This window comes from Triplophysa dalaica, chromosome 19 (genome assembly GCF_015846415.1).
Source record: "Triplophysa dalaica isolate WHDGS20190420 chromosome 19, ASM1584641v1, whole genome shotgun sequence".
NCBI classification, from domain to species: domain Eukaryota; kingdom Metazoa; phylum Chordata; class Actinopteri; order Cypriniformes; family Nemacheilidae; genus Triplophysa; species Triplophysa dalaica.
The window spans coordinates 3,150,005-3,172,750 of record NC_079560.1 but is presented as its reverse complement, the minus strand read 5'-3'; the positions used below and the strand labels follow the sequence as shown (position 1 = coordinate 3,172,750).

The 22,746-nt window shown below is 37.4% G+C and overlaps 1 protein-coding gene across 7 annotated transcripts; it reads left to right on the top strand.

Annotated features, from left to right (window-relative positions):
• Positions 1-6,506: 6,506 nt before the first annotated feature.
• LOC130408539 (proteinase-activated receptor 1-like) lies at positions 6,507-21,255 on the top strand. 7 transcript variants are annotated; one of them, XM_056732118.1, is made up of 11 exons: positions 6,507-6,718; positions 7,597-7,765; positions 7,997-8,127; positions 8,323-8,412; positions 9,565-9,645; positions 9,864-9,905; positions 12,248-12,325; positions 12,556-12,597; positions 19,102-19,149; positions 19,702-19,734; positions 19,994-21,255. In XM_056732118.1, exons 3-11 carry the CDS (start codon positions 8,121-8,123, stop codon positions 21,058-21,060), a joined length of 1,488 nt encoding a protein of 495 aa, XP_056588096.1. In that variant the 5' UTR covers positions 6,507-6,718; positions 7,597-7,765; positions 7,997-8,120; the 3' UTR covers positions 21,061-21,255. The 7 variants fall into 7 exon arrangements, with proteins under 7 accessions (XP_056588096.1, XP_056588095.1, XP_056588094.1 ...); XM_056732117.1 differs by having other exon boundaries at positions 6,507-6,880; XM_056732116.1 differs by having other exon boundaries at positions 6,507-7,003.
• The last annotated feature ends 1,491 nt before the right edge of the window (positions 21,256-22,746 follow it).

Sequence of the window (22,746 nt, the reverse complement as noted above, 5' to 3'; positions counted from 1 at the left end):
AAATGCATAAATATAAATATGTATAAGTTGATACGCTCTGGTCTTTATTGATGCATCTGGGAAATGACTAAATCTTAAAGTGAGCTTTATTGGTATGTATTATAATGACAACCAAATGAGCTCAACAGAGGATAAAAGTCCATTGATGTCAAAAATGAAATCAAATGAAAGAATTATAGTTAGAAACATCCAAGAAACTGGTATAGTGAAGGCTACTGCAATGACTGAGCTAATGAGAGTAAAGCAGTATCACACTCATTTACAGCTATAATGGGTTCATATGAGACTGCTTTTCGTTTCTGCTTTCATTAGACATGTAAATATACAAAAAGGACTGCAAACTCAATAGAAGTAGTGTTCTTGGGAAAATAATATCAATATTGCATTTGAAAATGAAGTGACAATTGGCAAGCACTGCATTTGTACATTATGCATCAAAGCCAGCTTTCCCTCTGTAACTCAGTGTCATTCAATCAGAATAGAGAAATACTTCAGCAAGAACTGATGTGCTTGATCTCGTTGTAAAAGTTTAGTTTTTCTGATTTAAATCCTAAACAAGCTCTTTGAGCTACTGTTTCTCTTTTACCTTAAGTGATGTTTTATGTTCACGTCTCTTTTGCGGAGGTGAAAGGCGTTTCTCAACAGGTGAAGTCAGGTGACTCACAAGTGCTCCTCACCATATCTTTATAAAAAAGCTGATTTTGTTGACATTGGTAACTGAGTCAACGCCACGTTTTGTTTCGGCGGAAATATTCGGCATGACACGCAGACTGATCTGGAAACTTGCTGTGCTTCTGTTCATCCAAGTGAGCCTGTCAAGTCCAAGTAAGATTTGTGCCTCTTTTAATGTACTATTTCGTGATGTGGCTCTCCCATTTTTGCCAAGTGGTTGATATCCTTAGGACAACATCATGTTGACCCTGGGTAAACCTTTAAATTAACAAATCAGATTTCAGAAATAAGTTTACAGTTGATTTAAATTGTATTCTTCCAATCAGGATTAGGTGCCTCTACCCCATTGTTTTTCACTTATCATTTCCCTCTGGTTTTAGGGGTAAGTTATGGGTAGGGTTGGGGGTCGGTGTGGGTTTAGGTTTTATTTATAAAAATGTTGTCCTTAGGTCAACAAAATATGTTATCGGTCATCAATAAATTTCTATGTTGAATCAACGTTCGCTATTTTGTTGGTACATCTGAACGCTTTACGTCGGAAATAAAACATTGATTCAATATTCAAGTATCGGTGTTCTCAATACGACGTATCTGGTCGGAACCATAACCTTATTTGGAAACTTGGTGGGAGGAGTCAGAGTTCTGCGCGTGTACACTACTACACTAGTACCTTCACTCACAGCGGCACGACGCAAGTTGCGGCAAATTTGAAATTGTGGCATCTGATTGGATGATGGAAGCCAAACACACAACTAAAATATATGCTAAAGGAGAGTTATTTGATTGCTATGCAGATACAATTACAATATTTTTTTTCAACTAAAAATACTGTCGTACAGTAGTATATTATAGAAATGATAACATATTGTTTATTTTGTTATAGTTAGCTATATTATTGTACATGTAAATACTGTATTTTAATATTAAACATGTTTCACAAACGTTATAGGATCTAGATGAGTGTGGACCGACTGATGGCCGTGGTGTTCCCCGTCGCCTCTCTGACCTGGCGGAGCAAGAGGAATTCTGTGTACGTGTGTGCGCTGGTCTGGTTGTTGGCACTTGTTGGTACGGTGCCACTTCTTTCCATACCACAAACCTTTAATGTCAAGCATGTGGGCATCACCTGCCTCGACATCTTGAACCACGACGACCCCACAGATCTGAAGTATGTGTGCCTGTTTTCTATCTTCTCCTTACTCTATTTTTCTCAGTGCAGACAGCAGATCAGGTCTGTGTTAAAGTGGAGAAAAACAAATAGAGCAATAAAGAAATCAAGCACTTAAAGTGTGAACTTGGGTGTTAACTTAAGTGATTACTAAACATATATTGTCTTAATAAAAAAAACAAGTTCACTAACAGTAGGACATATATGCTCAATAGTATATTCCGCACACCTTATGCAGGGGGAAGCAGTCAAGAATATGAATAAAGGAAAGGAAGTCTGAGGATTCACTGGTTCGTCTGCTAGTCATCCTCTGTGTTTGGGCATAAATGATTATAGAATTAAATAGTATACTTACCTTTCCTTGCCATTATCAGAGACATCACGTGAGTTGTGTATCTCGGTTTCATCACATTATCCTGAGTGAAAGATGCCTTTTGGTGAGGTACTGCTGATAATGGCCTTTGTATGGTTCCCATTAATGCGTCACATCGTCACTTGTGCACCTCAGCCTCATTGGTTGTTTCAGCCCTTTTATCACAAGACACCCTCAGCCAAGGGAGGCCCAGACCAGGGTGTCTATCGCATTACAAAGCCCCTGCATCCCACTTCCACCTGGAACACTTTCACTGTCCATCCCAAATCTTTGGCCTTTGTTGGCAAATTGACATACCGGAGATTATTTCTTTCAAATGCTTCTTTATTGGCCTCTTCCCAAGGTAAAGTCAACTCAACTATAAGGACTGTCCTACTGGAGCTGGACCGCAGAACCATGTCCGGCCGCAGGTTGGTCGCTGCGATTTCCAAGGGGAAAGTAAGCCTGTGGTTTAAATCAACTCTCATTTCCCGTCCTGGCTATTCTCAGCAGAACTGAATCTGGGGTTAATGGCTTGGCCCGCGGTTTCTGCCCCTCCCGAATAAAGGGTGAGTTAGTCTTGCCGTTTGGGGTATGGCATTTGCTGCCACTCTCTTGGTCTCTACTGCTGCAACCAGGCACTTTAGTACTTGATTGTGGCGCCAAGTGAATCTCCCCTGTGCCAAGCTCTTCTTACAACCCTCAAGAATATGTTTGAGGTTTGCTGGAGATGCACATAAGTGGCAGGCTGGATCCTGCCCATATCAAACATGAAGATTTGCTGGTGAGGGCAGCACATCATATGTAGCTCTTAAGATAAAACTTAGCTTAACATAAATCATAAAATGTATAATTCATAAAATATCATAAACTGTATTTATGAATGTAATTGTAAGTAAATAAACACAGAATTCCAAACAACAGATTTTTTTCTAGTTTCATTAATATTTTACATTGGCTTTTACTACTTTGCAACCGGGTGCAGAACTGGAAGAACTCAGGAGACAAAGGCTGAAACTCTCAGCTGAAGTCACAGTCATGCCTGTGACTTCAGCGCTGTTCTCTGTCCAATAGCCCTGCTGCCTGTCCTGTTGCTGTGAGCGAGAGAGAGCCTTTCTGGATCCGCTGCTGTACTACTATGGGTCGTCTCATTGCAGATAGCAGATCTGGTTTGAGAAGGAGAAAAACAACAACAAATATATCATCCACGCATGTGTGAATTGTTGATCAAATATGTGTCACATAAAAAATATGTTACTAAGGTCACAGTAAATGCAGTTAATAGAGTCAATAATTAATCAAATTGTGTAAAATTATTTATTCAAAAAAAATAAATGAGTTTTGTTTGTTGATATGAATGTTATTGCCTTGAAAAACTAAACTGATCAGCTTGTTACAGAATGCAGAAATCTTTTGGTTAACTATAATATCTCTTTCATGACCGTCATGATCATATTAATCTGTGCATTCATCTGTGGTATGCAAGTGACAACATGATTAATGGTGATAAGTACAAAATAAAATACAAACAGAATGAGCAAGTGTTTTTTCTAAGTTCTAAGGAGCAGTTGCACTGGATAAAATCATCTGGTAAATGAATACATTTTAAAGTCACTTTCATATTTTCTCTGTGGCATTTGTGGCTCGTATTATAGCAGTCAAATGGGTTCAGTGGAGGGTAAAAGGCTTCACAATCACCCAGTCATCTTCACACAGATGTAACTGAATAATACTGAGTTAAAAATTATTATTATTACACATTGACAACATTGACAATGACTTGTTTATCAAATATGAGTCACATAACACATATGTTACTAATGTCACAATAAATTCAGTAAATAGAGACAATAATTAATCAAATTGTGTAAAATTATTGCAAAATTAAAGAACTTTGGGTGGTGTTATGAATATTACTGCTTTGAAAACTAAGATGATCTCCTTTATCTTAAAATGTTAACTTAATAATTTATGACAAAAAGTAATTATGGTCTTTATTTATTTTTTATTTTAAGAAAATCAAGCTTACTAACATGTCACACAAATCATAAAAATGTTTTATAAAATGTGTTTTTATGAAAATTTATTTATGCATGTTATTGTAATTAAATACAGATTAACAATAAACATCTATTGTTATAGTTTTATTAAAACAAAAGTTTTTTATTGGTTTTTAAAGTGGCGTTCTTTATAAAATAAGCACTTTAGAAATAGTTGAAGTTTCATTTGGACATATAAAATAAACCAAACTGCAAACTAAATCCATCAATGGATATTGTTTAATTGTGAAATGAGTGTGCAAACCCGCAATCTCAGGACCAAATGTATCAACCCGCTATACACCAACTGGCAGTATGGTCATTAATATGAAAGGTTCTCAAACTTTTGGGTCGGCCGGTCACACAAAAGCACTTGCGGTTGTGGTGCAATAAAAGTCTATTCCAGCAACTAACAATAACTTGTATAGTTCACACGTTTATTGTGCTTGGACACTGGATGCACAAGCGACGCATTTACAGCACTTTTTTTCAAACCATTAAAATATAATCAACATAATTTATCACACTTACAATATCAAGGGGAACAAGGGAAAGTATGCCATACAATAAGGTATTTTGATATTGAAATTAAACTCATTCATTCAAGACAATTAATTAAAATGCAAATGGAGTGAATGTGTGTTGTTTCCCTATATTTTATTTAAACGGTGTTCCATCAGATAGCCTACCTTTGATTTTATAGTGTTCGGGAACCCCTTATTTATATTACTTTATGATCTCAGATAGCAAATTTTTGCAGCCCACATCTGGCCCACACCTTACTCCCCATACTTTTCTCATTTGGCCCACATATGGCGTGGAATGATGGCACTTGTGCGGTCCGCTCCTGTTTGCCGGATTTGGGCCACAGGCATGCCAAAGCTATGCCACATGTCAAACATCAAAACAAATAAAGCAGAACTGACCCAAATATAAACAACAGTTCATTTAAATTCTGACCCAGATTTATCCGAAAACCAACACCTTTCTGTGCTCCTGTTTGACAGAATTTGTATTGAGTTTCATTATTATTATAGTGATGATTCATGGCAGTCAATACAAATAAAATTCTAAAGTAAAAAATACCAGTATATTGACCTGTTTCCATGCAAGGACTATAATTGTTTTTACATTGATGGTCATTAGCTTTTAAATAATTGTATCTGTGCATCAGCTGGCAACCGAAATAATTTTGAGTATATTTGAAGAGAAAGATTCTGCCATAATGTTTAGTCGAACTGCGATACGGCAAGTGTTTTGGCTAAATCAAAGAAGGCGCCATCCGCGGAGCATTTTAGTGCATTTAATCCGTGAAAACCTGGCTACAATTTATGCTGCATAATTATAGAAAGCTGTTGATTCTGTGTTCCGCATACTGTCCTCTTATTGAGTAAATAATGAAACTTTAGCATCCCAGATAGCAAATTTTTGCCATGAGTGGCCACACGCGGGTGAACTCTTAACAGTGATAAGCTAAGAGCGTTCCAGACCAACCTTCCGAACGTATGACTTACAGACGGTATACTTAACTAAGAATGTTTCAGGAAAAACATATTAACGATAAGATACAACTTAAGGTATAAATTTAAGAACGACGTAGCGTTAAGAAGGTTTCGGGAAACGCGGCCATGGTCAGTTCATTATAATTTTTTGAATTTCTGTGTTTAATACATTTTCTTTTGAATGTTTTTTTATTTATTGAATAGATTTAGTGCTTCAGCTCTATTGCCTCATTATTTTGCTAAAAGGCAAAATTTCTCATTTTTGTTAGTTTCTGTTTTTCAAATAATTTTAGCCTACAATTAATTTAATTTTAGTCAAATAAATATTTTGGTTAACTATAATATCTCTGCCAACCGCCATTCATAATCTTATTAATCTGTGCATTTATTATATGCAAGTGACAACATGATTAATGGTAACAACTACAAAATACAAACAGAATTAGCAAGTCTTCTTGATTTCTATTTTGCTTTTAAGCTCTTAGGAGAAATTGCAGTGCATAAAATCATCTGGTAAATGAGTACAATTTAATGTAACTTTTATCCATTCCTGTGGCATTTGTGGCTTGTATTATGGCAGCCAAATGGGTTCATTGGAGGCTAAAAAGGTTGAGAGGCTTAATGAACACCCAGTCATCTTCACACTATATATTGAGAAAGACAGTGACTGTGTGTGTCTGTGATCATTTGAAGTTGTTTTATACTTTCTCTCGGCTATGGAAGGGAAAACTATCTTGCTTTTAATGCTTTTCTTACATACCTACACTGTAACGAATTGCTGTAAAAACTACAGCGTTATTTTACAGAAGCTGACTGTATTTTAAATAATACAGAATATTGCTGTAAAGTGCAATGCATTCTGGAGTCACGTGACGGATTAACTCAATGTACAGAATATTGCTGTAAATTTCAAATCTACAATGGCGGGATGATCTTCAACAGTCGAGATTGGGGTAGTGCTCAAAATGAATGATTCACACCTGTGGTAAGTAACTTATTACGTATTTTTTTTCCATATTTGGTAACTATCATGCTGGTAACTTTATATAGAGGTATCTAAATTCGCGTTTCATATTGGTAACCCCGGATTCAACCTCCATCCGCGGGGACCGAAGGAGTCTTGCGGGGTTTCAGCAGCGCCGTCGCGGTAAGATTTCAAACATTCTCCGTCGCTATAGCACCTGAGGACAGAAGTTGTTCATGTTATTTAGAGTTTTTGTTCACACCAGGAGTGAAGGCGGTATGTGACGAGCTACAGTTCATTGTATTAGTAAGTTGACGGTTGTTTTTTTAATGTTGAACATCGCGCCCGCCGTAGACTCGGTAAAAGTTACATGCTTCGACAGTTGGGATACCACACTCGCTCGTGATTATTTTGTGGTGTAATTCAAATTTGCAAATGCAGTCATCCGTTAAATCGAGCGCCCAAATTAAAATGAGTCACCATAGCTTGAGGTAAGTCGATGTTCACGGAGGATAGCCCGGTAAAGTGATTAATGTACGTAACCATCTAGATATACAGTTTATGTATCGGAGGCCAGCTGAGAGCTTGAGCAAAAGACGTTACCGACACCCTCATTGTATAGCAGGCCTGTCTCCCAAATAGGACCGTTGGAGGGTGGGAGTGAGACCCGTTACAAAATACTAGTGTGACAATTTCTTGACCGTGACATCCCTAACGTTAGTTGGATTACATTTCTGTATAAGTACGGTTTTAAGTGTAAGTTACTCTGTTTAATTTGCTTAGAGTTTGTTTGTAGAGTCACTTATACTAAAATGTAGTTTAAATGTAAAATGCTTAAAGATAATTGTATAGTCACTATTAACTATTACTATTGTCACATGTATAATTGTTTGTTTTAGGACACACTTTGCCATGCAGGCCACTGGATACTGACTACTGAAGGTTAGGTTGTGTGTGACGGTGCTCAGCACAGCTTCATGTCTGGCCTTCCCACTCTGTTCATAGCATGTTACATATTCAATCTTGAGTACCAGGATGGGGCAGCATGTACTTGGAGTCCAATGAAAGGTATTAATTGAACAACTTCCTTACCTGCTTTTTATAGATATGTTTATGTTATATACCTGTTAAGACCTTTAAAACAATATTTCTCAACGAGAGATGCATTTTTTTGGGGCAAATTATTTAGAAGTCTCCCCTATTTAACACTAGCAAGCTGATGATTTAATTCATGTGTTTTAATATAATATATTTTGCACATTTAATATATAACATTTAGTTTTTCCTGACTCTTTGTAGATATTAATCCAGAGAGTGGAACAAGAAGCGTCATCTAAAATGCCAGGATACAGAAGAAACAGGTTGCAGTGAACCCACATGTCGCCGCTCTTCTAAACACAATGATGAATATTCAGTGTAATCGATGAAAAGTAAGAAGCACACACACACACACACACACACACAGGCACACGCACACACACACACACATACACACACACACACACACACAGATCTTATCATTGAATTACATCATTTTATTATTCTCTGACTGTATATGTTGTCCTCTGTTTTTCTCTGACTATAAATTGAATATCTAACATTATTCTCTTGTTTCGTTTCCATAGTTCCAGCTACTTGTTGTGCTCTGATGGATCAAGATGTGGACCGTTTTACAGACTCACTTGGGCCTTGTTTTGCAATGTTGTTTCATGATGGTAATGTTGGTTAACGTGTTGTTTAAACATGAATGTTTAAAGAGCCATGTTGGATACTATGAAGTTGTTACTGAATAAAATTATTTCATGTACAACAACGTACACAATTTGTCTGTAATGTATTTTTGTATCAATTAAAAAAAAAAAATACTGTATATCCAGTATGCAAAACATACTGGATATACAGTGATTTATGTATTTCTTCTAAATAAAGTAAATTAAAATCAAGCAATTTGCTGTAAAAAATACAGCATTATACTGTTACTATTCAAAATTACAGTTTTTCCTGTATTCTGCAATTACAGTAAATGGCTGTAAATTAAATTACAGTACTGTGGCTGTACAATTTACAGTAACTGGCTGGCAACCCTGCTGCCAGTAGTTTACTGTAAATTTTACAGGATTTTTTTTACAGTGTACACTGCAGACAATTGTAAGTACATCTTAATAATCTATAATTACAAACTTTAAGACCCACCATATTAAAGAAAACAGAAAATGCAACCATCCCCACCCAACTGATTTCTCAGCTAGTGGATGCTGTAAATCACTTATTGGTGGATAGTTAAGATAGTCAATAAGCCATAATCTTAAAGGTCTAAACCAGACAAATAAAGGCTGTCAGCTATGCACTGTTTAAAGCATTGCCTGAAGTGCTGATAGATAACTGACAGTATTCTCACAGTCAAGCTTGTTCGTTGGGTGATGGTTTGTTTTATTTTGGCTGAATTATCAAAGCCTCAGATGAGTTCTGTTTGCATTTCTATGTTTGATAGTGTTGTGAAGGCATCCAGTAGGTGCAGTATCCAGAATGAGTCATTAATAGTGACTTTCATATCGTTGCAGCTGATTATTATAAGCACACTAAATATTTCAGCATTATGCTTATATGCTTTTATGATATAAAGCACCATAGATAAAAGCGTCTCACTCGACCATCAGAAGCAATGGATAAATTCTCGGATTGCCTGCCCAAAGTATCCACCTGATCATTTCCAAATGCAGCATTAGAGAAACTTACCTTGTATTCTGGGAGGGAGCTGGGAGACACAAGCTAAAGGGCGAAATTCATTGGAATATTTATTTTGCATTTAGACACTAGAGAATGCTCTCAACCTATTCGTGAGGTTTAAACCTTTTTCGTTTTTTCAGATGACGATGGAGGCGGTCAGCATCACATAGTAAACAAAGTGGATATCCCACAGGAGATCGATGTGGGCGGTGAGATGTCAGGTAGATTAGATGAAATCTAGTGTTGCTAAATTGTTTTTGTTTTTACATTATGTGATGGTTGGTCAGTGCTTAAGATGCAAGTTGTGCTGTTTTAAGCGTATTCTTTTAATCTACAATTTGAATCCATTGCGGAAGTAGCTGTGACTGAGCATTCATTTATATTGTTTGGTTTCAGTGTTTGCAGTTAAGCATTTACTGATGTTTTTCTTTGGTTACAGGTAGTGGTTCTCCATCCGGTTCTCTGTCTCAGGATATGACAGGTGAAAAAACACAGAAACACCAAAATTAAGATTTATCTACATAAAATTAATAATATAAATTACATTCTGCTAATTTGCTCTTATTTATTATTTGTAATAAACCACTATGGGTGTGAGCATAAGAAAGTAAAATGCTCTTTATTGTTTGTATTCACAGTGAATTATCAAAGACTATGTTTTTTTCTTTGTTCTTAGGCTGCATACATTACAATAGACCACAAGTGCGTTACCCAGAGCTGTATGAATAACAATTTTCGCAACTTTCTTAATATGTTTGTTATCATTTACATCGACGACCTTCTGATTTACTCCCGTAACCAGACTGAGCATTTTCACCAAGTCAATCTAGTTTTCCAAAACCAGTTGAATCCCAGGCTCAAATTCAATCTTAAGACCATATATTTCTCGGTTATATCATCAATGAGAAGGGAATTCAGATGGGAGGAAGTTGGAAGCTGTAATATCCTGGCCACAACACTCATCCGTCAAAGGACTGCAAAGATTCTAAGGTTTTGCCCATCTCTGTGACCTAAATTCCTTCAACAAGCTTAAGAAAGCCTTCTGTTGCATACTTTAATGTCTCAATCCTTCTCCGTTTGCCTTCGAGCACATCAGTACAAAGTCCTGCCCTCGGTCTGGCCCTGTCTCCCCGTGTCTACACCAAAGTCACGTGAAGCTGCTCTTACTCCACCCAGGGAGCAGGGCGTGCGTATTTTCAACTTTCATGACGACTGGCTCATCTTGGCAGAGTTTCGAGATCTGTGTGAATGCACAGGGACCTCATGCTCACGCACCTTGACAGACTGGGCCCACAGGTCAGCTAAGACAAGAGTAACCTCTCCCCTGAGAGAATATCTATTGTCTCGGCTTGGAACTAGACCCTGTCACCATGATTGCGCGCCTTACTTAAGAATGCACAAAGTCAGTGCTGCGCTGTCTGACACTCTTCAGGTGGCAACCAGCGGTCCCACTGAAAATTTTTCAGATGCTCCTGGGCTATATGGAGTCCTCGGCAGCAGTAGGATCGCTCGGGTTGATGCATATCAGACCGCTTTAGCATTGGCTTCAGAGTCTCGGCAGGTTAGCCTCTGCGGAGAGTGGCGACTCCACCCCCGCTTCTCCAGGCGAGTCAGTGCTGCTTTCCTGCTTCCCTACTTCTCCCACCAGGTGAAGTACAGGCATTCCATCCATCACTAAGCATCTCTCTGGTTTTCGTGCCATGCGGAGCGGCCCGTACACCGAGCTCAGTGTAGGTGAGTTTCCCTCACGAGGTGAACCTCTATACTTGAGCTTGTTCTCCACATGTAGTGACTCCCTCATTGGGTGGTCCCGTCCGAGGTTTCTTCACTCTTGTTTTCCCTGTTGGTGAACCTGGGACCTCCCTGCTCTGAACTCCACCGCTTCTGTGCCCCCATGGTTGTGGCCCCGCACTTTTCCCCATGAGTTCTCCCCTCTGGTGAGACCGTGTAGGTATCTTCACATGTCACCTCCCTATGGCAGGATGTGGCCTCCGTAGTGCTTTCCCTCCTGTGAGGGACTTGCACGCCCCATTGTCTCTCACAAGCCCTTGCCCTGTCTCATGTGTTGCTTTATAATATCACTGGAAGTTCACGATTCGCGGCAGCGCTCACCTGTGACTCCCCAGGCCAGTCAGTGTCACTCCGCTAGAGGTGGTGATGCAGCGTAGTGCCTTGGCATTTCGTATAGGAACCCTAATCAGTCGGTCGACACAACGTAGAATAATTTTTTGTATCTAGTTGTTTTTGCCACCTCGTGGGAAGTGTTTTGATTCTAGTTTTTGTTTGGTCCTGTTCTTGTTTTACCCCATCATGGGCTTTTGTTTTATTGTTGATTAAAGTCTTGTTTGTTCACACACCAATGCCTGACACAGGAGGTAAAGCATCCAGAATGAGACAAATTCAGCTATTAATAGAACCGTTCATATCGTTGAAGCTGATCATGTATTGTTTTAAGCATACTTAATATTAAATATATGCTTTTATGCTATAAAGCTAAATAAATGCTAAAATAAAAATGCATTGATTTTGTAATTCTGTGGATAAAAGCATCTTACTCGACCATCAGAAGCACTGGGTAAGTTCCCGGTGCCTTGTGACTGATTTGGCCTTATGGTGACCAGTATTTTTTTGAAATATTGATTGCCTGCCCAAAGTATCCACCTGGTCATTTCCAAATTCGACATTAGAAAATAAAACCTTATATTCTGGGAGGGAGGCAGGAGCTAAAGGGCAATTTCAATTGGAATATTTATTTTGCATTTAGATAATAGAGAGAATGATCTCTACCTATTCTGCACCCCCACTTTTTCGTTTTTTTTTCAGATGAAGATGGAGACGGTCAGCATCTCATAGTCAAAGTGGATATCCCACAGGAGATTGATGTGGACGATGAGATGTCAGGTAGATTAGATGAAATGTAGTGTTGCTGAGTTGTTTATGTTTTTACATTATGTGATGGTTGGTCAGTGCTTAAAATGCAAGTTTTGCTGTTTTAAGCGTATTCTTTTAATCTACAATATGTATCCGTTGCAGAAGTACTGTAGCTGTGACTGAGCATTCATTTATAGTGTTTGGTTTCAGTGTTTGCAGTTAAGCATTTACTGATGTTGTTCTTGTATGTTTGGTTACAGGTAGCGGTTCTCCATCCGGTTCTCCAACTCAGGATATGCCAGGTTAAAAAACACAGAAACACCAAAATCATAATTTATCTAAATAAAATTAATAATAGAAAGTAAATTTAGCTAATTTATATGTTTTTATTATTTGTAATAAACCACTATGGGTGTGAGCATAAGAAAATAAAATGCTCTTTATTTTTTGTATTCACAGTGAATTATCAAAGACTATGTTTCTTTCTTTGTTCTTAGGTTACATACATTACAATAGACCACAAGTGTGGTACCCAGAGCTGTATGAATGACAATTTTCGCAACTTTCTTAATATGTTTGTTATCATTTACATAGAGGATCTTCTGATTTATTCCCGTAACCAGTCTGAGCATATTTTCCAAAACCAGTTGAATCCCAGGCTCAAATTCAATCTTAAAACCGTCTATTTCTCGGTTATATCATCAATGAGAAGGGGATTCAGATGGGAGGAAGTTGGAAGCTGTTATATCCTGGCTACAACGCTCATCCATCAAAGAACAGCAAAGATTCTAAGGTTTTGCCCATTTTTATCAACATTGCATAGCGAACTTCAGTAACGTCACTTCCCGAATCTACTTCTTACTCTTTGAATAGCCAAAGTCTCTGTCCTGGACTCCAGGTGACCTAAATTCCTTCAACCAGCTTAAAGAAGCCTTCTTCTTAGCACCCTTGTTTGAAGCTGTGCGGGAATGAGTGCGGATGTGTGTCGAATAGTGCGGGGTACAGAATCATCTTTACACTGTGTTGTGGGATTCTGCAGCGCCTCCTCATATAGCCACCATAGATGCAGAGAAGCAGATCTAGATAGTGAAATCAATAGTTGACTTCATAGATACTCCATCACGTACAGTACCCAGAGTATCTAATTTCATAAATAGTTTAATGTTTGCAATGTGTCTCTATTATTTTACTATTGATCATTATATGTATGCATTACAAAGATAGCCTAAAAGTAAATCTGGAGTTAAAATTCATAAATGAGATGTAGTTGTCACTGAAGATGAATTGGATTTTTTTAATGTGTATTTGTACTCAGTAAACTGATCCAGATTCATGGCGTATGAGTAATGAGTTTTTGTTCGTTTGTTGCTCAGAGTCTTTGTAGCCTTCTAAAGCATTCAAGTTCCTGTTGTGCTTTTGTGTTTGTTTACAGAAAACGGTACAGTTTATTCATAGGCTGAGTGCAAAAACGAATATATAAACCCAGGTCGGTGCCCAGATTTTCTAAATATTTTGATGCTTATTATGTGTCTTTAAAGGCAGGGTGTCCAATATCTCTTAGACGTTGTTGATTTTCATATCATCAAAACAGACAAACTCCTTACCCCGTCTTCACATACTTGGCATAGGCAGGGTTGCCAGGTCCAAGAAATATTTCCAGCCCAATAACCCCTCAAAACCCGCCGAAAAGGAATAAAAACTAGCCCAATTTTTTCCCTCTGTCAAATCAAAGTTTACAACATCCTAAAGACGTTGCTATTGCCATATTTTTCATCTGAATGGTTTCATATGTATTCTATATATTGTTTAGTTCTGTTGAACACAAAATAAGTTTTGGGATATTTATTAAAGCAAACAATTATGGGTCACGTTTGACTACCATTTTTTTTTTGCTATGGTAGTCAATGATGCCAGCAGCTAACGTTCTAGCAAATATCGTTGTGTTCAACCGATCAAATACATTTATACAGGTTTAGAAACAACTAGTTTCATAACAGAATTTTCATTTTTGGGTGGAGTGTCCCTTTAAAAATATCACACGTGCACGTAAATGGAAGAGAAACATGTTTTCTCTTCGTAAGACATTCAGAAACTTGCTTAAGAAATAATCATGGTTACATTTATTGCATAATGTAAAAACTGTTAAAGCACGTCAAAGATTTAGTTGTTCTAGACTGCGTATAGCGCTGATCAAACGTGATATTTGGCAGCCGGAAGAATCAAGTGTTGTACACTCACGAGTGATTTCTTTCATTGTGCAACGTGACATTCACCTGATGAAATATTGGTTAAAACATAATTCGGATGTACTGTGTCTTATACCACCGCTAATTTTTCCTCTTTGGTTGAGCTGAGCTCCCGCGTCCCTCCATGTACTGTAGCCTGCCTGTCAGACTCGTTCCCCACACATTAAGACCGGGCCGGTCCTTGAGTTGGCAGGTATTCATTCGGAGTGTGAATATACATTAAGAAACTCATCAATTAACATTTATCCTTAGAATATAAATAAACATTTTGGCGGCCGCGGAACATTATGAAACTAGCCCAAAAATCCGCAACCCGCGGCTCCATAATTTTTCCCGCAATTGCATTCTCAAAATAGCCCAATTGTTCGGGAAAACCGCGTACCTGGCAACACTGGGCATAGGTGTGCCTTATGCTAAGTGTTATAATAATAAAAAAGTGTACTCATCTATTGCACCATAACTTCAATTACTGTATTAGTAACTCATTAATTCTATTAACTGCATCTACTCATCTACTGCACTGTAACTTCATTAACTGCACTAACTCATCTACTGCACTGTAACTCTATTAATAGCATCTACTCATCTATTGCGCCATAACTTCAATAACTGTATTAACTCATCTACTGCACTGTAACCTTAATAACTGCATTAACTCATCTACGGCAATGTAACCTTAATAACTGCATTAACTCATCTACTGCACTGTAACCTTAATAACTGCATTAACTCATCTACTGCACTGTAACCTTAATAACTGCATTAACTCATCTACTGCACTGTAACCTTAATAACTGCACTAACTCATCTACTGCACTGTAACTCTTTTAACAGCATCTACTCATCTATTGCACCATAACTTCAATAACTGTATTAACTCATCTACTGCACTGTAACCTTAATAACTGCATTAACTCATCTACTGCAATGTAACCTTAATAACTGCATTAACTCATCTACTGCACTGTAACCTTAATAACTGCATTAACTCATCTACTGCACTGTAACCTTAATAACTGCATTAACTCATCTACTGCACTGTAACCTTAATAACTGCACTAACTCATCTACTGCACTGTAACTCTATTAACAGCATCTACTCATCTATTGCACCATAACTTCAATAACTGTATTAACTCATCTACTGCACTGTAACCTTAATAACTGCATTAACTCATCTACTGCAATGTAACCTTAATAACTGCATTAACTCATCTACTGCACTGTAACCTTAATAACTGCATTAACTCATCTACTGCACTGTAACCTTAATAACTGCACTAACTCATCTACTGCACTGTAACTCTTTTAACAGCATCTACTCATCTATTGCACCATAACTTCAATAACTGTATTAACTCATCTACTGCACTGTAACCTTAATAACTGCATTAACTCATCTACTGCAATGTAACCTTAATAACTGCATTAACTCATCTACTGCACTGTAACCTTAATAACTGCATTAACTCATCTACTGCACTGTAACCTTAATAACTGCATTAACTCATCTACTGCACTGTAACCTTAATAACTGCACTAACTCATCTACTGCACTGTAACTCTATTAACAGCATCTACTCATCTATTGCACCATAACTTCAATAACTGTATTAACTCATCTACTGCACTGTAACCTTAATAACTGCATTAACTCATCTACTGCAATGTAACCTTAATAACTGCATTAACTCATCTACTGCACTGTAACCTTAATAACTGCATTAACTCATCTACTGCACTGTAACCTTAATAACTGCACTAACTCATCTACTGCACTGTAAATCTATTAACAGCATCTAATCATCTATTGCACCATAACTTCAATAACTGTATTAACTCATCTACTGCACTGTAACCTTAATAACTGCATTAACTCATCTACTGCACTGTAACCTTAATAACTGCATTAACTCATCTACTGCACTGGAACTCTATTAACAGCATCTACTCATCTATTGCACCATAACTTCAATAACTGTATTAACTCATCTACTGCACTGTAACCTTAATAACTGCATTAACTCATCTACTGCACTGTAACCTTAATAACTTCATTAACTCATCACTGCACTGCAACTTTCATAACTGCATTAACACATCTACTGCACTGTAACCTTAATAACTGCATTAACTCATCTACTGCACTGTAACCTTTATAACTGCATTAACACATCTACTGCACTGTAACCTTAATAACTGCATTAACTCATCTACTGCACTGTAACCTTAATAACTGCATTAACACATCTACTGCACTGTAACCTTAATAACTGCATTAACTCATCTACTGCACTGTAACCTTAATAACTTCATTAACTCATCACTGCACTGCAACTTTAATAGCTAATGTCTGTAATTAATGCACACTTAAGTCACTTGCACTATTGTATCGTCTAAATTGTTATCTGTTCATAACCACCTGTAAATTATTGTTCACAGTATATATCCTTCTGTATATATTGTCCATAGTACATACCGACTGTCATGTTGTCATAGAACATTAGTATTGTATTTCTCTAATATTGTATTCTGTATTATTTACTCACACTGTATATCCTGCACTTGCTAATTTCACTTCTGGTTAGACCTAAACTACATTTCATTACACTGTACTTGCATATGTGTCATGGTTCCACCTCTCCTTGTCAGGTATTTCTTGGTTTAGAGGTGGAATCATACAGAATCCTCTGTTTCATGTGGGGAGAGACATTTTTGACCCTTGCGGTCTTCCATACTCTCCTCAAGTCGCGTCATTGCCCTACCCTCCTGTTTCCTAGTTTGTGTTATTTACCTTCCCTATAAAGAGTCCTCATGTTTCTTTGTCTCGTTGTGCGTTCATTGTATGAAGTCCCTCGTCCGTGCAAGTCTTACCTGTTCCGTATACTGTTCGTGTTCTTATGCTGTACCTGTTGTTCTTGTTCTCCGTCAAAGTAAGTGTAGTTCAGTCAGTGTTAGTGTTTTGTTTCAAGTGTTTGTTTTATTAGTTTAGTGAGTCAGTGTCCTTGTACGTTGTTATAGTTTATATATTATTCTTGTCCTGTTTTCCCCCTCGTGGGTTTTTGTTTTGTCATTTTGTCTAGTGTTATATATATATATATATATATATATATCTGTTAAAAACCTCTTCACCTCCGGTCGTCTTAACTGCCTTGCAATTGGGTTCAACCTTGTCGATCCCGTTTGAGATTCATGACAATATGTGTAATGACAATAAAGTTGAATCTAATAATTCAGATGGTCTGTTTGTGGTCAACTGTGTGGTCCAGTATTAGTCTCACTCTTTACTGTTGCAAGATTCGGGCCCGGTTTAATTTACATAGATTACTTTAAACCAGGAGTGTGCCCCAGTTGAATTTAGATAAAATCGAGACAAATCTACTGTCTTAAACTTTGTCTGAGAAACAGGGCCTCGATGGGCCATGAGGACACAAAACCTTAATACACATACTGCACAACATATAGTCATTCATATGTACACACACCCTCATGCAAACATGGACACACATGCTCGCACACATTTACACACACTCGTAACCACACAAAAATACACAGATTATTTGAATATTTATGAATGCATTTACCCTATAAGAAAAAGAATAAATTGCACAAAAATAGGTGTCCATTTACGTTACTTTTAAATGCTGTGGGTTTGTTCCAATTTACTTGGTAAACGACGACTATGACGGTTTTATCCGTCTTTGGTAGCATTAAGCTACCAAAGCCTTTTGTTGTTGTTTCGAAAGTGCGCTATCTAGCGGTCCAAATTTTCTATATTGTGGCTTTAAACTTGGCTTCTGTCAATAGCAACTCGCGCCTTCTCTCATTTTATTGAACATTAATCCTTAATGTCCTTCATTTACATGGCCAACACATTCAGAGAGCGCTGTTCAGCAGCAGAGGTACACCAAATCTGAGATCAGTAATCTATAGGCGTTTTGTACAATATCGCTAGCAAGTACAGTTTTGTCCTATTGGGCAATTTTTTCCCCTACTTTTATTGCATTCCATGGACAAACTGCCCGGACGTAAGAGACCTTAATGGTTAATACGGCTGTATGTTCTGCTGAATTATGCCCGACTGTCAAGGCTGCCTAACCACGTAACCTTCAATCACAGCAAACAGTCCTTCAGCAGATTTGGTCTGGCGACAATCTTTTGGCATCGCTCGAAACATGCTCCAAACTTCATAAAAGTACATTTATTATCAGAAAATCTTATTTTATATTTTAGAAAACCAAATACGGCAATAGTCTGGAAACTCAACAATTTTCTCCATAATTAATTTTCTATTTCCATTCTAATCCAGACCTGGAAACAATCCATACTTTTCCAAAATGTTTAGGAAACCTTAAAAGACATCAAGTTCAATTGAGAATTTAGGGCCTTTTAAAAATCTGAATGCAGGACTTCCTGTATGTTGTGGACATTCAGTAAACTGATCCCGATTCATGCCGTATGAGTGGTGCATATTTATTTGTTTGTAGGAATCAGAGTCTTTGTATGTAGCGTTTTGAAAGCATTCAAGTTCTTGATGTGTTTTTATGTGTTTAATTACAGTATTCGAATATAGTTATGTCCTTTCTGGAAATCATTATGAAGATCAAGGTGAGATGAACATTATACATGACGATGCCTTAAGAAGACCAAAACCATACAGTACCCAGATTTTTATAAATATGTTGATTGTTATTATGTTTCCTTATGATCTTACTTTTAATCACCATAACTATGCATTGCACAAATAGTCCTTAGAAATTCTCCAAACCACAGTTTCCCAGATTGCAAAGCATAACTAATTATACGCTTAGTATAATTATATAACAATTATAACAAATTAAGCGGTCAATTTGACTAATGAAGGGGTTCTGTGGAGCAAAGAAGGTGATTCATAACATTGTGATGTGACAAAAAAAGTTTTCTTCAACACAAGTTGATTATTTGACATTCTTGAGCAATACTTTCTCTATAGGCCATGTTTTAAAATAATAATAATAGTGATAGAAAGTAGAGTACATTATGCTCACTTGTCTCTGTTTTGTTTCATCCACAAAAGGCTTTTCAGACACAAAACCAAAGCAGGAATTTGGTTAGAATGATCAAAGCCTTTTCGTTTATGTTCTAATGAAACTAAAATGTATAATGTTTTTGTGTTAACAGGTCACAAAGTGATTCTTTATACACAAATAACAGGTGCAGTATCTGAAGCTCACAGGTCATTAAAGCTGCTCATAAATTCTTATCCTAAATATTAGAGCTCTTTACCCTTATGTGTCTCTGCAACTCTGCAACATAAAGGTAACTGAACAGTACTCCTTCGTTTAGTAATATGTGTAAAAGCAAAAGGTAAATAAAAAAAATCAGCATGAGGTGTGCAGAACAAAAAAAAGTGTCACTGATGACATCATGAAAGCTTTAACTGATGTTCAGTTGTTGTTTGTTTGTTTTTCAGAGAATTGCACTGAACATTTGTGTAGCAGCACTAATCTGAGTGCAGTAAAGCGCAACTGGCCTAAACAAGATGTGGCGTTAATAATCTCAAATAAAGCTGTTCTCTTCCTCAAAGGCTCACTGGTCACACGTGTCATGCCCTCATTCTACATCTTCCTCTTCATCATCAGTCTTCCTCTAAACGCATTGGCCCTGCTGACGTTCACCTGTAGGATTAAAGAAAAGAAACCGGCTGTGATCTTCATGTCAAACCTGGCGTGTGTGGATCTGCTCTTAACCCTGCTGCTGCCTCTCAAGATCCACTATCACCTGAACGGATCTCATTGGGTGTTTGGTGAGGCGGCGTGTCGTGTGCTGACCTCTGCGTTCTACTGCTACATGTACTGCTCCATACTGCTGATGATGTGCATGAGTGTGGACCGACTGATGGCCGTGGTGTTCCCCATCGCCTCTCTGACCTGGCGGAGCAAGAGGAATTCTGTGTATGTCAGTGCGCTGGTCTGGTTGCTGGCATTTGCTGGCACAACCCCACTTCTCTCTATAACACAAGCAGTCAAGACTATGAATGTAGGTGTCACCTGCCACGACGTCATGCACCACGACGACCCTGCAGATCAGACATATGAGTACCTGTTCTCTATCCTCTCCTGCCTCTATTTCTTCCTGCCACTGGTCGTCACTTTGGCGTCTTACTGTACCATTATATACTCACTCAGTACCAAGTCTGGTCGCTTAGCAACATCATCATCATCAACCTTGGCTAGACAAAGGAGAGCTGTGATTATGACTATTGCCGTGCTGACAGAGTTTGTGGTCTGCTTTGCACCAACCAATGTTATCCTGTTGTATCACTGTGTTCTTCTGGCCACAGGAGGTGTCGGCAGGGAGGGAAACACGTCATATATGGCTTACATGTTGGCTCTGTGTGCGGGCTGCTCAAGTGTTTTTCTAGACCCTCTGCTGTACTACTACGGGTCGTCTCAGTGCAGACAGCAGATCAGGTCTGTGTTGAGAAGAACAAAAAGAACAAAAAAGATATCAAGCACTCAGTCTCACGTTAGCGTGTGAAATATATGGTTTGCATTATATTCAGCATTGGTGTTTTTGTTCATTTTAGTATAAAGTAGCCTATGCACACTCCTCATAGTGATGAATGTTCTCTCGTTTCTTGCTATCAAAAACACGTAGGCTACAGGATATAGTGCACACATCTAAACAACTGTTTTCTTTCAATTGTGATATATAAAAATATATTATAGTAAACTGTGTCATTGTTTGTCATATTTTGTCTGGACATTGTAAAACCAGTTATATAAAAAAGCTAAAACGTTTTTAGTTATTATGCTGAAATTTGTCAGATTGGCTCTTAACTTGTGTAAACTGGCTAATATTTCATTGTTCGGTGATTGAAATCAAGGACATAATTCATCACATGTAACTGTTGTCAGCCTACTTTAAGCAACATTAAAGCATACTCAAAATGCCTGGATAATTTAATCTTTCCAATGAGATTTGTCATCGAAGGAATGCTTTCTTTCCAATTGGGCTGTGCAGCTGGGTTATTTAAAAAGTCAATTCAAATTAAATCAATAAAAAAAAACTGAAAACTTAACCAGTTGCCTCTTTCTAAGTCTAAGTGGTATGTGAACGAAGGAACGTATTCCTTGTAGTTAACTTCGTACTTCCAACACCTGAATAAATTATCTTTACTGTTGTTGCTGTTGACTTGAGGCGAAGCTCTTGCGATATTTTATGTTATATATATTATGTGTATATTGCCTTATATAATACTTGTTCAGTAAATATACTATAAATAAATAAATAAAAATTTTAGGCCGATATATTAAAGCCGATAAATCAAAAATAATTTCCTCTGGTTAAACTTCTTCAGCTAAAATACAGTATAGTACCATCTTTACAATTACTAGCTTGAATATTCCCTTACTGCTATTAGCAAAACATTGTTGATGTAGGTACAGTATGTATATACAGTATTTATGAACATGTAAATTATAGAAACAAATGCATATTGTTTGAATCAGACTGCTGTCTGTATGCTTTCTGTCTTGAGACCTGTTAGTTCGTTATTTTGTGGGTTGCTCTGGTAGAACATCTATAATTTGTTTATTAAATAAATAATCTTGTTACAAATGAGACACTAAAAGAGGTACAAACTACAGCTTTCCTGTGGCTCAGGGGTAAGAGCAAGGTTGTGGGTTCGATCCCAGTGGATTGCACATACTTAGAAATAAATGTATGGGATAATGCAATGTAAGTCTCTTTGGATAAAAGCGTCTGCCAAATGCATAAATGTAAATGTACAAAAAGAGAGCTGATGGTTACCTTGTTTTCTGAAGTCATTGTTTTTAAATAAAAGCAGTTGTCCTCTTTTTGCCTTGTATTTCAGTCTTAGGTCATTTTAGATACTGTATATTGGCCAATATATCGGTTAATGGCTTTCAATATAAAATTATTACCTGTATCGGCCAAAATGTAAATATCGATGCATCCCTACATATACTGTAAATTAAAGCCATATCACTGTGCTGTTGTTCTGAATAACATTATGGCTGTGCTTTATCCCATAAGGATACAGAAGGCAATAAGGAGTTGCGTATATGTTTTATATAAAAAAATGATTGCGTTGGAGCATCAAATCTATGCATGAAAAATATGCTCAGAAAATGTAAAAGTGTTTTCAATGTACATATCAAATGTTACACCGCTGTTCCCACTAATGCAAAACAAAGCCGG

Coding starts and splice junctions, on each gene's coding strand:
- LOC130408539 (XM_056732118.1), top strand. Junction 12,326..12,555: donor TGTGGACGATGAGATGTCAG/GTAGATTAGATG, acceptor GTTTGGTTACAG/GTAGCGGTTCTCCATCCGGT. Junction 19,735..19,993: donor TCTTTATACACAAATAACAG/GTGCAGTATCTG, acceptor TTTGTTTTTCAG/AGAATTGCACTGAACATTTG.